Source organism: Bos taurus, chromosome 17 (assembly GCF_002263795.3).
Source record: "Bos taurus isolate L1 Dominette 01449 registration number 42190680 breed Hereford chromosome 17, ARS-UCD2.0, whole genome shotgun sequence".
NCBI lineage: Eukaryota > Metazoa > Chordata > Mammalia > Artiodactyla > Bovidae > Bos > Bos taurus.
The window spans coordinates 69494251-69509849 of NC_037344.1; the positions used below are offsets into that span (position 1 = coordinate 69494251).

At 55.1% G+C, this 15599-nt stretch overlaps 1 protein-coding gene across 5 annotated transcripts; it reads right to left on the reverse strand.

Moving 5' to 3' along the window:
- Positions 1 to 195: 195 nt before the first annotated feature.
- LOC101906447 (galactosylceramide sulfotransferase-like) lies at positions 196 to 15058 on the reverse strand. Of its 5 annotated transcripts, none has more exons than XM_024977825.2 (4): positions 14882 to 15058; positions 13234 to 13309; positions 2405 to 2544; positions 196 to 1639 (listed from the first exon to the last, which is right to left on the reverse strand). In XM_024977825.2, exons 2-4 carry the CDS (start codon positions 13261 to 13263, stop codon positions 496 to 498), a joined length of 1314 nt encoding a protein of 437 aa, XP_024833593.1. In that variant the 5' UTR covers positions 13264 to 13309; positions 14882 to 15058; the 3' UTR covers positions 196 to 495. The 5 variants fall into 5 exon arrangements, with proteins under 5 accessions (XP_024833593.1, XP_024833594.1, XP_059732415.1 ...); XM_024977826.2 differs by having other exon boundaries at positions 196 to 1636; positions 14882 to 15056; XM_059876432.1 differs by lacking the exons at positions 13234 to 13309; positions 14882 to 15058 and adding an exon at positions 5348 to 5478.
- Between the last annotated feature and the right edge of the window lie 541 nt (positions 15059 to 15599).

Consider the following 15599-nt stretch of genomic DNA (forward strand, 5'->3'; position numbering starts at 1 on the left):
GGGAGTCCTTCAAACACAAAGGGCTTCAGCATGTGACAGATACACACCAAACCCCGCCCCACCCCTGGGCTCTGAACCCCTGGGCTCTGTCCACAGGTGCCCACTGCACTCCCTTGGGGTCCCCCATTCCCCACCACTCACATCCCCCGTGCACACACACACCAGGGCCTCGCCAGTCAGCACCACTGAGGCTGATTAACAAAAACACATCAAATTCTTTTACTTCCGAAGTCTCCCCTTCAAGGGGAGCCAGAAAATAGAACATTCTTTTTGGGTGGAGGGTAGGGGGATTTAATTAAAAAAAAAAAACAAACACTCTAATTAGTCAAATACTGATCTCAGTTAGGCCCTGTGTGCCGTGGGCCCAGTCCTTGGCTGGTTGCACCCCTCAGAACAGCCCCACCTCACCCCAGGAACTGGGGTGGCACCAAGAGGGGCCGCAGGGGGGTGGCTGGCGGGACCCCCGCCGGGCCCTCCTCGGCGGGGGCCCCGGGGTCACCACCGCAGGAAGTCCCGGATGAACTTGCAGAGCTTGATGAACCACAGGTTGGCTCCCAGGTCCATCAGGTACTGGATCTCCGGCGTGAGCATGCGCCGGCAGAGCTGCGCATGCCGCTGCCCGATGCTCTTCTTGAGGTTGTAGCCCAGGATGGACTTGGCGCCCAGCGGCTGCCAGGGCTGCATGGCCGAGTCCTCGATGGCCGCCGCGTCCACCGCGCGGCCGCCGTCGATGCAGATGCGGCGCATGCGCTCGTTGGCGCGCCGCAGGGCGGCCACCTCGCGGGCCATGCGCTCGCGCCCGAAGGCCTCCACCTTGCGCCAGAAGCTGGCGTTGAAGTGGCGGTAGAGGCGCGCGTCCAGCACGTTCCAGGCCGTGGCGCGCCGGTACAGCTCGCCCGAGAGGCGCGGCACGGCCGAGGCGCGGCGGGCGTTGAGCTTGAAGTAGAGCACGTCCTCCAGCTCCCAGCACAGCAGGTCCTTGAGCAGCACGAGCGACTCGTCGAAGTACTCCTGCAGCAGCACCAGGTGGAAGTGGCGCTCCACCTCCAGGATGTGCTCCTGCACCTGCGGGCTGCTGGGGTCCAGGTCGCTGTCGTAGCCCAGGTCGAAGAAGAGCAGGTTGCGGAGGTAGTGGGCGTTGTAGCCGCGGGGGTCGTAGTAGCGGTCGGGGTCCTGCAGGAACTCGGCCAGCTTGTCGCGGCCCGAGAGCTTCCACGTGAAGGGCACCACGGAGCCGAAGTAGTGGAAGGAGGACTCGAAGAGGCGGGCGGGGTCGCGCAGCACGGTGATGAAGGCGGCGTTGGGCGCCACCAGGCCCCGCACCTCGTCGTAGTGGAAGCGCATGTGGTTGCAGATGATGTTGAAGCAGGCCCCGGGCCGGTAGTCCTGCACCAGGCTGCGCGCGAAGAAGGCGGGGTAGTCGAAGTCGTTGCGGCCGTTGGGGAAGGCGAACTTGAGCCCGTGCTTCTGGCCGAAGCGGAACAGGATGTTGAGCAGCGTGCTGCTGGCCGTCTTGTGCGTCTTCATGAACACGATGTCCCGCCGCGGCTGGCAGCCTCCCGCCGAGCCGTTGGCCGAGGTGGGAGCCTCTGGCTCCCTCGGGGCCGGAGAGCAGGGTGCCGCGCCCTCGGGGGTCCTGCTGGGGATGGAGGGGTGGCAGAGCCTCAGGAATCGGCCTGCCGGCCCCTCCACCCCGGGTCTACAGAGCAGGTGGCTGGGAGTGGGGGGCGGGTACCCCAGGGACTCGCCATGGTCAGGGAGCTGGGGGACCAGATGGGCCTGTGTTCCAGGCTGCAAGGCTTAGGTCAGTGGTTTGGCCTATCTGGCCTTACTTTCCTCTTCTGTGAAATGGGGACAGTAACCCTCTTTGTGGTGTTGCTGTGAGGACAAGAACAAGTCTCATTCATGGCCACTTGATGTACATTCATCATGAGTTCGTATGAGGCTGGACCACATGAAACCCTGCATGCAAAAATGGGCATTTCCTCTAGTTCGACTTAATACCTCCAACTAAGGGCACAGGCTTGGGTAGGTGATCAGCCCAATGGGGAGGCAGGATGACCTCATGGTTAGGAGCCAGGCTTGGAGGCAGGCAGACCGCAGTTTGAATCCAGGCCTGTGCCAGCCGAGTGCTCTTGGACTGGGCATCCCCACCTCCCGGCCCCGCTGGAGCCCACCGTGCAGATGGTGATATTTTATTCTTACGCTCCATGTCCGGCTCTGTTAGCACACCCACTTCACAGATGAGGACACCGAGGCTCAGGGTTCCACAGTGAGTTCCCTGCCTTCAGTGGGACTTCTGCCCCGGGCACAGGGTGGCCACCCAGGAGGTAGCCCTTGTTATCAGACTGGGAGCCAACCCTCCGCTACCCCCAGCCCTCGGCCGCCCAGCAGGACCACTCACGTGGAAGCCAGGCCAGTGTACAGTGGGGGGACAGCATAGGAGTACAGCAGTAGCAGGAAGCTGGTGAAGAGCGCTCCCAGCACCAGCCCCTTGGCCATGGACTCCCAGCGCTTCTTCTGTGGCAGCGGCATCTCAGACACCTGCAGGGGGTGGGTGAGGGGGTGCAGAACAGGGCACGTGTTAGGAGGCCGGCCCCAGGGAGCCCTCACCACCATCCGCGGCCTGGCTGCCTTGAGAGGCAGCTTTTAACATTGGGACCTGCCTTCGCCAGCTCTGTGGCCACCCCCACCTCAGCAGTCCAGATAAGGACAGCATCTGGGCTGCAGATGGACACGGTGGACAAAGCCAACGCCAAGAAAGGCTGGGGCGAGAGGCAGGGGAAGGCTCTGCTGCCTGGGTCAGTTTTCATTTGTGAGCTGAGTGGTGGGTATATGGGTGTTATCCGTTTTATTTTTTTGTAGACCTTTCTGGGCTTCATAATGAAATCATCTAAATAAAACAAGGAAAAGAAGACCCTTTCCTAGTGCCCTGTACCCCCAGGCCTGGGCCAGGGGTATCTACAGAGAGGGCCCTGGGGCCTGAGTCTCTCATCTTTCTGAAGGTTCAGCCAACCTGCCTGGCCCCCCTGCCACCCTTCCCAGCCGTCCAGTGAGCGGCTGAGCTCCTTGTCTCTCCACACTGGCTCCTGTTCCCATGGGGTCTGTAGGGGACCAGGTGGAGAAACTGAGGCTCAGCGTGAGGAAGGAGAAGACTCAGCTCACACAGGCCTCTGCCCACATGTCTGCCTCTTCTCCAGCTGCTGGCAGGCTGGGTCAACCAGGTTAGGTCTGAATTGCAGGTGAACAACAAATGTTTTAGTTATCTGTATGTCCCAAATAATGCCTAGGATATACTTATACTAAAAATTATTCAGTATTTCTCTGAATATCAGATTTAACTAGATGTCCGGGGGCCGGATGAGTGTTCCAGCTCTCAGCAGGGAACCGCTGGACCGTGCCTACAGGGGGCACCTGTGCGCCTTGAGACCAGTCTGTGACCTCAGGCTCAGTAGCAGGCAGCCCAGGAGCTGGAGCAGCCCATTCACCCTGAAATTCTCCCTTGGTCACAGCCTTTTTCAGCAGCAGCCTGGTCTTACTTTTCAGTCCCTGGTGGCTCAAGACAGTAAAGCGTCTGCCTGAAATGCAGGAGACCAGGGTTCGATCCCAGGGTTGGGAAGGTCCCCTGGAGAAGGAAATGGCAACCCACTCCAGTGCCCTTGCCTGGAAAATCCCATGGACGAAGGAGCCTGGTAGGCTACAGTCCATGGGGTCATAAAGAATCGGACACGACTGAGTGACTTCACTTCACTTTTCACTTTTCCTGGTTTTTGGGGGCTAGGTTTTAGGTCTGACTGTGGTGACCCTGTCAGCAGGGGGCTGAGGCCTGAGCTGAAATGGGGGTTGTTCAGGCAGAGCTGTGCGGATCCAGGACAGAGCTGGGACTCCGGGACCTTCTCATGGCCCCTTAGCTGCAAAGCCAAGGTCCCAAACTTTCCATTCCGTGCTGCACTGGGCCCCGGGTGCTGGAGGCCATGAGAGGTCATCCATGCCGCCCGCGATCACACACACGGCACGTCACCACTGACCCTGGGGCCAGAGGCCAGCCAGCCAGCCTGGAGGAGAACCCCTGGGAGAGTGACCGGAGGCACCCACAAACCTTTCCCAGAGAAGGGGCATTCCAGGCCTACCTGACCAGTCCCTCAGCCCCCCGCTGATCATCTAGAAAGTGCTCTCACAGGAAAGGACTAGCCGGAGGGAACCTGGCTTCCCTGGTGACAAGGACATATCTCTGTCCACTCTTAGGTGGGCAAGGTGGACAGGGTCGGGAGGGAAGGAGAGTGTTTCCGGAGGGTTTTCCTTTCAATGGAAGACTGTAGAAACCCTCCCAGTTCTAACTCTTCTTCAGAAAGACTTGGGGAAAGTCACCCAAGTAAGGGTGTTCACAGCAGTTTGGTCAGAAAAAAAGAAACCACGTCAGTGTCCATCAGCTGGGAATTCACTGCACAAACCAAGGCCCATTCCCAGACAGAGGCATCTGTACCTGCTTTAACAGATAAAAAAAAAAAAAAAAAGAAAGAAAACCAAGGTGGAGCTGAATGGACTGGCTCAAAAACACACCATGACCTACTAACATGAAAAAAGAAGTTCTGGGACAGCATGCCACCAAATCCATATAGGTGATGGTAAATACACACAGACCCAGTTAGAAACCCCTGGAGGGTAGTCTAGGTTTTAACAGTGGTATCCTCTGCATAGCTAGGGAGGGGGTATATGAGCAAATACTCTTCTATATTTGGCATTTCTGTAAGGGTTGGATTTCTTTATTAAAGAGAATATATTACTTTTTAATCAGAAAAAGGCAATAACGTGTATTTACTATATTTAAAGAATAGATAAAGCTTGCAAGGTGGGGAAAGTCAGCTCGCGCTGGTCTGGTCACAGAGAGGCCTAGGGGAGGGAGGTGCTGACCCGGGAGCCCCAGGCCCGGGTTTCAACCACAGGAACCCTTTGGAGCCCCAGTTTCTCATCCTAAAATGGGGAAGCTGGTGGTGCTAGCTCTCTCCCTGCCCCGCCCCAGAGATGGACCAGGCAAAGTGACTGGCACGTAGTTGTCACTCACAGAGAGTGGGAACCTGCTCAAAGTCCTGTCCTTGTCGCTCTCGGGGTGGGTCCCCCTTGCCAACCAAGCGCAAATCTGCCCCCCACCTCAAGCGCCCCCACCGGCCTCCTGTTCCTTGGGGTCCCACAGGGCAGTCCTGGGCTGGGCCAGAACCTCAGACTCGAGCCCAAGCCCTGAGTGGAGGCCTGGGCCTCGGGTTTCTGACTTTCAAATGTCGAGGGGTTCGGATTGCTGCCCTCTGACTCACTCCCTCAGGGCCCACCCCTGTCTCAGGAGCCCACTCACCAGGGCACCTTCTGGAACTCAGGGAGGCTGCTGGTGAGGCTCTGGGAGAGGTCAGGCAGCAGGGGGCAGACCAGCCTCCCAGGACCACCAATCAGGCTCTGCCTGGCCCCGCCCAGGCCCGCCCCCAACCCCATCAGGGCTTTCCCTCATTCATTCCTTCCTTTCCCACTCTGGCGTCCTCAAAACCAGTAGGGCCCTGCCCTGCCAGGTGCTGGGCCTTGGGCCTCGCCACCCTCTGGGTTCACTTCTGAGCTCCTCTAGGAGCCAGGCCCTGGGACGGGGCTTCTCCAGAGCATCTTACTGAGTCCACCCCGCTGTCCTCGGATTCACTTCTGAGCCCCTCTAGGAGCCAGGCCCTGGGACGGGGCTTCTCCAGAGCATCTTACTGAGTCCACCCCGCTGTCCTCGGATTCACTTCTGAGCCCTCTAGGAGCCAGGCCCTGGGACGGGGCTTCTCCAGAGCATCTTACTGAGTCCACCCCGCTGTCCTCGGATTCACTTCTGAGCCCTCTAGGAGCCAGGCCCTGGGACGGGGCTTCTCCAGAGCATCTTACTGAGTCCACCCCGCTGTCCTCAGAGGCAGGCCTCCCTATCACCCCTGTTTTGCAGGTGGGGAAACTGAGGCTCTGGGTCACAAAGCAGGGGGCACAACTGGGATTCGAGCTGTGGTCTGTTGGCTTGCAGTGTGCATCTTCCCGGCTGTCCGTGGCAGCTGCTGCCCAGCGTGCCGCGCGCCCAGCCCCAGCCCGAGGGGAAAGGGTGTGCACAGCTGGACCTCACAGAAGGCCGAGGCTTGCAAGCAGCTGACAGTCCCAGGGCTGAGGCCATGAGGTGGTGGTGGCGGCTTAGTCGCTCAGTCGTGTCCAGCTCTTTGCGACCCCGTGGACTGTAGTCTGCCAGACTCCTCTGTCCGTGGCATGCATTTTCCAGGCAAGAATACTGGAGTGGGTTGCCATTTCCTCCTCCAGGGCATCTTCACCACCCAGGGATCGAACCCGTGTCTCCTGGCCGGCAGATTCTTTACCACTGAACCATCAGGGAAGCCTAAGGCCTTGGGGTACCGAGGACAATCGCAGCACGGCCCAAGCCTTCCAGCCTCCACCTTGGAAAACGGTGCCTCCAGAAGGCTGAGGCTCAGAGAGGGCAGAGCCCCCATCAAGGTCACACAGCACAGCAGTGGCAAAGACAGGACTAGAGCCTGAGTCTCCCTCCTCTGCTGTGGTGGGACAGTCCCAGGCACTCAGGGCAGACCGCCCCCCTCCCCACCCCACCCCTCTATTCCTGTCCTCCTGGGTTACCCCAGCCAGATCGCCCTCTGTGTGTGCCGACGGCTGGCTCCCGGCCAGACCCAGCACTCCTCCTGTTCAGCTGGACCAGCAGACTCCAGGGAACGAAGGGGAGACAGGGCTCATCCTCCGCAGCATCCACACAGGGACCCCAAGCCCAGGATGGTGAGCCTTCCAGCCTAGGGCGCCACCAGCAGGCAGGCCTCCATCCCAGGGCATCCTGCTCCCCCAGGGGCCGTGCGCAGGGCAGAGGAAGACACTCATCTGGGGCCACGTCTGGCTGCCCCTTCCCTCTCCCTGCCTGAGCCACATCTGACTCCCAGGCTGCCTCTGCGGTCACTGGGAAACTGGATTGCTCCAATGACACCCAGGAGTGTGCTGGCTGGCTCCCTCTTGCTTCAGCGGCCGTGAATATTCATGAGTTCCCTCCCTGGGGAGAGCAGGTGGCATATCCCTGTAGTATCCCTGTACACTGTGGGTGCTGCCCCGGCCCTCTGCCCCCTGGGTGGTTCCCCCTGACCCTCTCTGGACCTCAGCAGCCCGGCAGCTCCTCCATCCAAGGGCTCAGCAAGGTTCCTGGTGTCCTTGGCCCAAGGACACTGGCAGCCGCAGAGCCCTGCAGAGAGCCTGGGACTGGCTTGAAGGCCATGGGAGGGACACGAAGGCAGGTGAGCGGGGAAACTAACTGCTTCTCCAATCACATCTCATGTTAAGTCTCAAAGCTGCCCTCTGAGTCAGGTACTACCGTTAGCCACTCCCCAGGTAAAGAAACCCAGGCTCAGAGAGGTGAATTCACCTGTCCAAGGTCACACAATTAGCCATGAGCAGACAGAACCAGAGTCAAAACACGGACTTGCCAAACTCTAGGTCTTAGAGATGTCCAAGGCACGACCGGAGACCAAGGTTTGTCTAAAAGCTGGGAGAGCCCAGAGAGCCAGGACCTCAACCTGAATGGTGTCCTGGAGGCAAAGTACCTGAGCAGGGCTGGGAGGACGAGTCTGATGAGACTTCACCTCTCTGAGCTCCAGGTTCTTCATCAAAAAGGTACAGAAATGTGCCTCTCCTGCCTCCACCCCCGGTGAGGTGGTGGCACAGGACACCCCTGGATCAGCCTCCAGGGATCTGGGCTGATCAGAGATGCAGATCCTTCCCAAAGTCTCTGTGGGAACAGGTAGGTCTAGGGGCCCTCAGGCTCAGCCCAGGCACTGGAATCTCTCATCCTTGCTCAGCGTTGCTCGTGGACAGAGGGTGCCCAGAAAAGCCTCCCCCCTACACCCCACCAAATCCTTCCTTCAACACTGATGCCCAGAGCCCCACCATGGCCCACGCATGGGGCTTTAGGGACCGGAGTATCGCCATCAATTGATCATAATCACTACTGTGACGGTCAGTGATGCCACAGCGAGCACTTTCATAAACCGAGCAGCTGCCAGTGCCTCCGAAGGAGCAGCAGGCATGTGACCCTGTGTGCTCAGCGTTCTTTCCCCCAGAGCCCCGCCCAGCTTCCACGGAACAGGGGAAGCCCAGAGTCCTCCTCTCCCTGGGGGCTGAGCTGAGTCCAGGGCCGGCATCAAAGAGCAGATACCGAGGTTTAGGAGCGTGGACTCTGGACCAGAGTCTAGTCTTGTGCTCGGGACTCGCCATGCATCACGCACCCTCATAACCTTTGCAGGGAGCCCTCTTTATCCCCCACTGTACTGTAGACGAGAAAGCTGAGGCGCAAGGAGAGGAAGTGACAAGCCCAGAGTCGGGAGGTAGGGGGGCAGATGTAAGATCCTCATCCAGGTGGGAGTGGAGCGCAAGCTTTTGAGCAAGAAGTGAAATCGTGAGAGGAGTGGGAATCTAGTAAGAAGAGCCAAGTAAATATTTTATTTACACGCATATGTATCAGTAACACAGAGTTTTGGAAAAATAAAGCACTGCAAGTTTGGGAACTTCCTGGTGGTCCAGCGGGGAAGAGGATGCACTCCCAGTGCAGGGGGCCCAGGTCCAACCCCCGTCAGGGAACTCGATCCCACGTGCTATGACCAAAGATCCCATATGCCACAGTTAAGACCCGGTGCAGCCAAGTAGACCTTTTTATTCTAACCTGAAATTTTCATATTTCTAAATACTGTTCTTGTCCTAGTGGACTGAGGCCAAGCATAAGGGAAATCTACTCAGTGCTGCTGCTCTTAATATTTCTACTTGGAGTTTGATCACTGCATTTTCTCTTTGACAACAACACTGCTCTAGTAGCCAGTGTAAACAGTGCATTGTATGCTGCTGCTGCTAAGTCGCTTCAGTCGTGTCCGACTCGGTGTGATCCCATGGACTGCAGCCTACCAGGCTCCTCCATCCATGAGATTTTCCAGGCAACAGTAATGGAGTGGGGTGCCATTGCCTTCTCCCACAGTGCATTGTATAATTTGATTCAATTATTTTGATTTACCTAATTTTCATACTGTTCTTTAGTAGCCGGCCTTTAGCTGGGGTTCGATGTCCACAAGCACTTACCATGAAAAAACTTCATTTTAGAATGGCGAGTGATCACCCAATAAGAGTTTTGTTAGGAAAATTATTTGAGAATGATAGAAGATGCCTAAGGAAACTTCTGATCCAGTGACGCTCAAAGGAATAGACTATAAAATAAATTGGGAGAGATAGAGGGAAATTTCAGTGTAGTATAACCTAGACTTGTACTTTTTTATTATGTATTCATTTATATCCAGAAAAACAAAGATGAAATTCTAAAGATGCAAATGCATGCTAATATCTAATCCTCTCATTCACACCAGTTCATTTTGTATGCAATTTTGGTTCCAGAAATGTACATTTTCCTCTCCCATAAAAGTAGTCTGGAGGCTGGACATGAAAACAAGTTACATCTAGCCAGTTTTTCAGTTATAAGTGACCCACAACTTAAAACTCACTGCAGTAGAGACACAACAGTCCGAACAGCTTCCTCTCTGCCAGCCCTTTTATTAAGGCTTCGTAAAAAGTGAACGGTATGCGTGCACATGTTTAGTGACTCAGTCGTGTCTGACTCTCTGCGACCTTTTGGCCTGTAGCCCGCCAGGCTCTTCTGTCCATGGGACTTTTCAGGCGAGAATACTGGAGTGGGTTGCCATTTCCCTCTCCAGCGGTTCTTCCCGACCCAAGGATCAAACCCACACCTTTTCTTTCTGCTGCATCGCAGGCGGATTCTTTACCCACTGAGCTGTGGTATAGAATATCGAAAAACCAACAAGCGCTGATTCAAAGCAAATTCCTCTCTTAATTACAACACCATGTGGCAACCCACTCCAGTGTTCTTGCCTGGAGAATCCCAGGGATGGGGGAGCCTGATGGGCTGCCGTCTAAAGGGTCGCACAGAGTCGGACACGACTGAAGCGACTTAGCAGCAGCAGCAGCAACAGGTCAAGAGAGTTTAACATCTGAGACAAGGGCAACTCATTAAAACAATAGCATCTTGATGTAGTAATTAAGAAATATGACTCCATGGCTGTCATGGATATCTCAAGCACTTTGGATCTTTTAATTGCTTTTATTGAAAACTACAATACAAAACACTGCTTTGATTGGTGCTATATTGGGTAAGCAGTTAGCATATTAAAAAGCAGATATACTAGATATGCTAGATAAGCAGATATGCTAGATAGCATATTAAAAAGCAGAGACATTACTTTGCCAACAAAGGTCCATCTAGTCAAGGCATTGTTTTTTCCAGTGGTCATGCATGGATGTCAGAGTTGGACTATACAGAAAGCTGAGCGCTGAAAAATTGATGTTTTGAACTGTGGTGCTGAGAAGACTCTTGAGAGTCCCTTGGACTGCAAGGGGATCCAGCCAGTCCATCGTAAAGGAGATCAGTCCTGAATATTCATTGGAAGGACTGATGTTGAAGCTGAAATCCAATACTTTGGCCACCTGATGTAAAGAACGGACTTGAAAAGACTGATTTGAAAAGACCTTGATGCTGGGAAAGATTGAAGGTGGGAGGAGAAGGGGATGACAGAGGATGAGATGGTTGGGTGGCATCACCGACTCAATGGACATGAGTTTGAGTGAACTCTGGCAGTTGGTGATGGACAGGGAGGCCTGGCGTGCTGTGGTCCATGGGGTCGCAAAGAGTCGGACACGACTGAGTGACTGGACTGAATTGAACTGAACTGGTAAGCTGTTTGGGAAGTATGAAGAAAAGACATGAATAAAAGCATTTTCGAAAGTGAGAGATGTTTGGGATTAGACGATGCGAGCTATTATATATAGAATGGATGAACATCAAGGTCCTGCTGTATAGCACAGGGAGCTATATTCCATGTTCTGTAATAAACCATAATGGAAAAAATATATATATATATAAAAATATATATATGGAAAAAGAATATATATATGTGTGTGTGTGTGTGTGTATAAGTGAATCACCTTACTGTACACCAGGAACTAACACAACCTTGTAAATCAACTATACTTCAATAAAATAAATTTTAAAAAGAAGAGCTGCATGGAGCCAAGCCTTCCGGAGTGAGAGTGTTGGTTGCAGGAGCTGTGCCTGCAGCCTTGCCAGAGGGGGCTCTTCCCAAGTGTCAGTGACACCGGCTCTGGTTGGTTCTGCCCCCATGGGAAAATTTCTTTTTTGTATAATTTTATTTGCTTCTTTTCGGCCGTGCTGGGTCTTTGTGGCTGTGTGGGCTTTTCTCTAGCTGCGGCAAGCCGGGCCGCTCTCTAGTTGGGGCCCACGGGCTTCTCTTTGAGGTGGAGCACAGGCTCCGGGGCATGCGGGCTTCAGTAGTTGCAGCACGTGGGCTCAGTAGCTGCGGTTCCCAGACTCTAGAGCACAGGCTCAACAGCTGTGGCCCAGGAGCTTAGCTGCTGCTGGGCATGTGGGGTCCTTCCGGGCCAGGGATCGAACCCGTGTCTCCTGCATTGGCAGGTGGAGTCTCCACCACTGAGCCAGCAGTACAGGTGTTCTGCAGGTATTGACTGAGCACCTGTACAGCGCCCAGCACTGGGGTGCAGGCTGCCCAGTGCATGGAGCCCAGGCTTTCAGGGCGGGGGGCGAGAGAGGTGCAGGCAGACAGCTGCAGGTGCTCTGATGGAGACACACAGGCAGAGCTTCCTGGTGCAGAGAACACACCGGATCCAGCCTGGAGGGGCGGCAGCGGGGGTGGATGCTCGGGGCCTGAGACCACCCAGAGGGGCTGGATGGGGGGTGGGTGCTCAGGGCCGGTGACCGCCCAGAGGGACGGGATGGGGCGTGGGTGCTCAGGGCCCCGTGAGCTAGAGGGGCGGGATGGGAGGTGGGTGCTCAGGGCCCTGTGATCACCTAGAGGGGCGGGAGAGAAGTGCAAGAGGCAGGGCATATATGTATACATAGAACCGAATCACTTTGTTGTACAGCAGATACTAACCGCATTGTAAAGCAATTATACTCCACATTAAAAAAAAAGAAAAGAAATCTACTGTTCCAACTCCTTTTTTAGCTTGGGTAGGGAAAAAGACATTAAAATGACATTAAAAATGAAATAGAAAATGCCTCAGCCGAGAGTGCCTAGAGAGACAGGACAAGAAAATGGAATGTGGCATCCTGGATAGGATCCCGAAATGGAAAAAAACTAAGCAAATCTAAATAAAACACAGATCTTAATTACTAATCACATAGCAATAATGGCTCATTAAAGGTCACAAACATACATATGAAAGTCAAGTGTTAATGTGAAGCATCTATGGGAACTTTCTGTAGTATCCTCACAATTTTTCGGTAAGTCTTTTTAGAATGGTTCTAAAAAATAAAGTTTGTAAAAAAACAATAATTAAAAAAAAAAAACAACCAACAATCAAATGCAACAGAACAGAAGGGAGGCCTTCCTCTGTGCAGGCTCTGTGTGTGCCCATGACCTCAGGTCTGACTCCCAGCATCTTGAAGGTAGAGACCAGTATTACACAGGCCAGGAGAGCGAGGCAGCTTGTATGGGCACCCTGCTAGCAATCACTGTTCTGTCTGATTCCAGCCTGGCTTCTGACTTCTCTCCTGGCTCAAGCTCAAAAGCCATTCCATGGGATATGCTGAGATGACATGAATTTTTTCCCTAAGTTCTAGGGTGGTTTCTGTCACTCTAACTATTCTGCACTACTTCGGCAGTTCCTAGAGGAAATTCCTCCTCCGCCTTTTATTACACCCAGTCTCTGAACGTTCACTGGGCACTGGTGTCAGATCCCTGAGAGAATGACACCTGAAGCCCTGTCTTCAAGGAGCTGGAGACAGACCCAACCCTGAAGACAGTTCAGTGGTATTTACTCAAGACCTGGCCAGGCCTGTCATCCTGAGAACTTCCTAGGTGTTACCTCTAACCTCACCTCACCCTGTTGCCCACCATGCCAGGCCCTACACCCTCTCATTTAATTCATAACAACCCTTGGGGAGGTGGCCTCATGCCCACTTTATGGATGAAGAAACTGAGGCGCCATAAGATTTTTGTGCTACGCTGATTTGGACGGGAACTGAGATTCCAGCCCACTCTTCAGGGCTGTCCCCCAAAGTCTCCCACCTGCTTTCCTGAAGCACCACCCCCATTCCCTGCCACCCTGTCAGCCTCTACCAACCCCAGCTGGCCTCACCTCGGAGCCAGCGCAGGAGGAAGTGGTCATCAGCCTTGGGCAGTATGGGGAGCAGGTCCTGAAGGTTGTCCCGGAACTGAGGGAGGGGATACAGTGGTCAGAGGTGCTCCCACAATCCCAACGCTGTCCCAGACCTTCCCAGTCTCAGTCCACTGGTCAGTCCTGCCCAGGGACCCTGCAGAGTTAGCAGCACATGCCCGGACCAGGTTGCGACCTGGGAATGGGTCAGCCCTCAGCCCACCATGGCAGGAAGAGTTGGATCCTTCTCAAACCTGAGGAGTTCTTTGCCCCACAAGACCCTTCTTCTGTAGGTTCAAGGGAGGGTTATGCCGTTTCTGTTTTTATAAACATCCCTGGTGAATCTGATGCAGGCCCACCAGAACATTCTGGAGACGTTGCCTGGATATTGAGTCATGAGGATCTGGACTTGGAAGCAAGTAGCTTAACCTTTCTGAGCCTCAGTGTCCTTGTCTGTGAAGTGGGGATAATGATACATTTGTGCCAGTCAAAGGAGTTTGTGAAGGTAAAGGCTTTAGATTCAGGCCTGGCTTGCAGCAGGTGACAGATGTGAGGCTCACAAACCAGGAGCCTCAAAAGAAACCCTTCTCCAGTGTCTGAAATTGCCCTTTCACAGGCTTAAGGTGTGAGCCACGGTTGTGATTGGAGAAGGAAATGGCAACCCACTCCAGTATTCTTGCCTGGAGAATCCCATGGACAGAGGAGCCTGGTGGGTTACAGTCCGTAGCATCGCAGAGAGTCAGGCGTGACTGATCGACTGAACAGCAACAGTTGTGATACCCTCCTGTCCCCAACGTTGCCACCCTGAATTCACAGCTTCCAGTCTCTGGCCACCTGCAAACTGATTTTTTTTTTTGTGGCCATGCCACAGGGGTGTGGGATCTTAGTTCCCTGACCAGGGATTGAACCCATGCCACAGCAGTGAGTCCTAACCACTGGATTGCCAAGGAATTCCTGGCAAATAGAATTAATGCTGTAGCAACTAAGACCTCCTCATGGTTAAGACACTACCAGGTGAGGCTCAGACTTCCCTGGTGGCTCAGACAGTAAAGCGTCTGCCTACAATGCGGGAGACCGGGATTCAATCCCTGGGTTGGGAAGATCTCTTGGAGAAGGAAATGGCAACCCACTCCTGTATTCTTGCCTGGAAAATCCATGGACGGAGGAGCCTGGTAGACTACAGTCCATGGGGTCGCAAAGAGTCCCATAGGGCTGTCTTGATAGCACCAATCCCTCCCCCCATTTCCCTTTAATGAAAACATTAACAATAGGGAGAAGGCTTACCGCCTGGGGATTCAGAAAGCCACAGAGAGAAACCAAACAAATAAAGGTTGCAATCTGGGCAGGAGACCTGGGCGGCTGTCTACCCAAGGCTGCCTCAGTGCAAAAGGCAGGGCCGCCCTCCTCCACCTTCTCAAGGGACAGGCGCCGGCAGAGGTGGAGAGCAGTACTGAGTCGCAGAGAGGCCCAGAGAGGGGGGCTCCTGGGCCAGGTGGGTGCCCAGCTCCCTGGACAACCTGTGCGCTGGAGCCGAAGGTCTGGACGCCCACTCTCCAGGGTCCCCTTCCGCAGCTGTGCCCCGGGGGCTGCTCGCCCCCTGCCCAAGCCTCCCCGCTCCCAAGTTCCTCACCCGGGTCAGCGCCTCCTGCTGCTGGGGGCTCAGGTCCCCAACTCGGCCGCTCAGGGTTCCCTGAGCGCCGGTGTCCAGGACGAGTCTGTCCCGCCCGCCGCCTGGGCTGTTTTTGCTGGGCGGGTCGGATGTTGGTCCCGCCCCCACGGCCTGGAGAGCACCCCTCCTTCCCCGACCCTTCCCGCCAGCTTTGCGCCTCCGCTCAGGGACTTTTCCCACAGTCGCTAAGGCACACCCTACCCGGGGCAGGGAGGTGACCTGCTCCAGAGGGATCCCAGAGCACAGACTCTAGGCGGGGGTCGGGGGGTGGGGAGCGCCACCAGGCTCCTCCCACCTCCCAGGCGACCTCATCCCAGGGGCTCCCACAGGGTCCCAAGGGACAGGCAAGACAGGGGGGCATCAGAGACATGTGGGCAACTTTCAGGGATCACAGCAGATCTCCTTCCCAACAAACTTAATAAATTTGGTTCACCCCTCCGGGTGGTAGCGTGCCTTTCTGCCAACCTGCCCCTGGTCTTGACCACAGGCTGGGTGCTTGCCAGTGCTCCCTAGCCGTAGGAGCTCCGGTAAATGCAGAATGGTTTCAGCCTTCAAGACAGCCTGGAGGAGGGCCTTCCCTGGTGGTCCAGTGGTTAAGACTCCGCTCTGCCAGTGCAGGGGGTGCCGGTTCCATCCCTGGTTGGGGAACTAGGATCCCACATGCCCTGAGGTTTGGCAA

Bases quoted from the DNA above. Each gene is read 5' to 3' on its own strand.
- LOC101906447 (XM_024977823.2), bottom strand. From the start codon at position 2,619: ATGGTGGTGAGGGCTCCCTGGGGCCGGCCTCCTAACACGTGCCCTGTT. The intron at 1,640-2,404 runs GTGAGTGGTCCT...CTCCATCCCCAG, and splicing joins TACACTGGCCTGGCTTCCAC to CAGGACCCCCGAGGGCGCGG.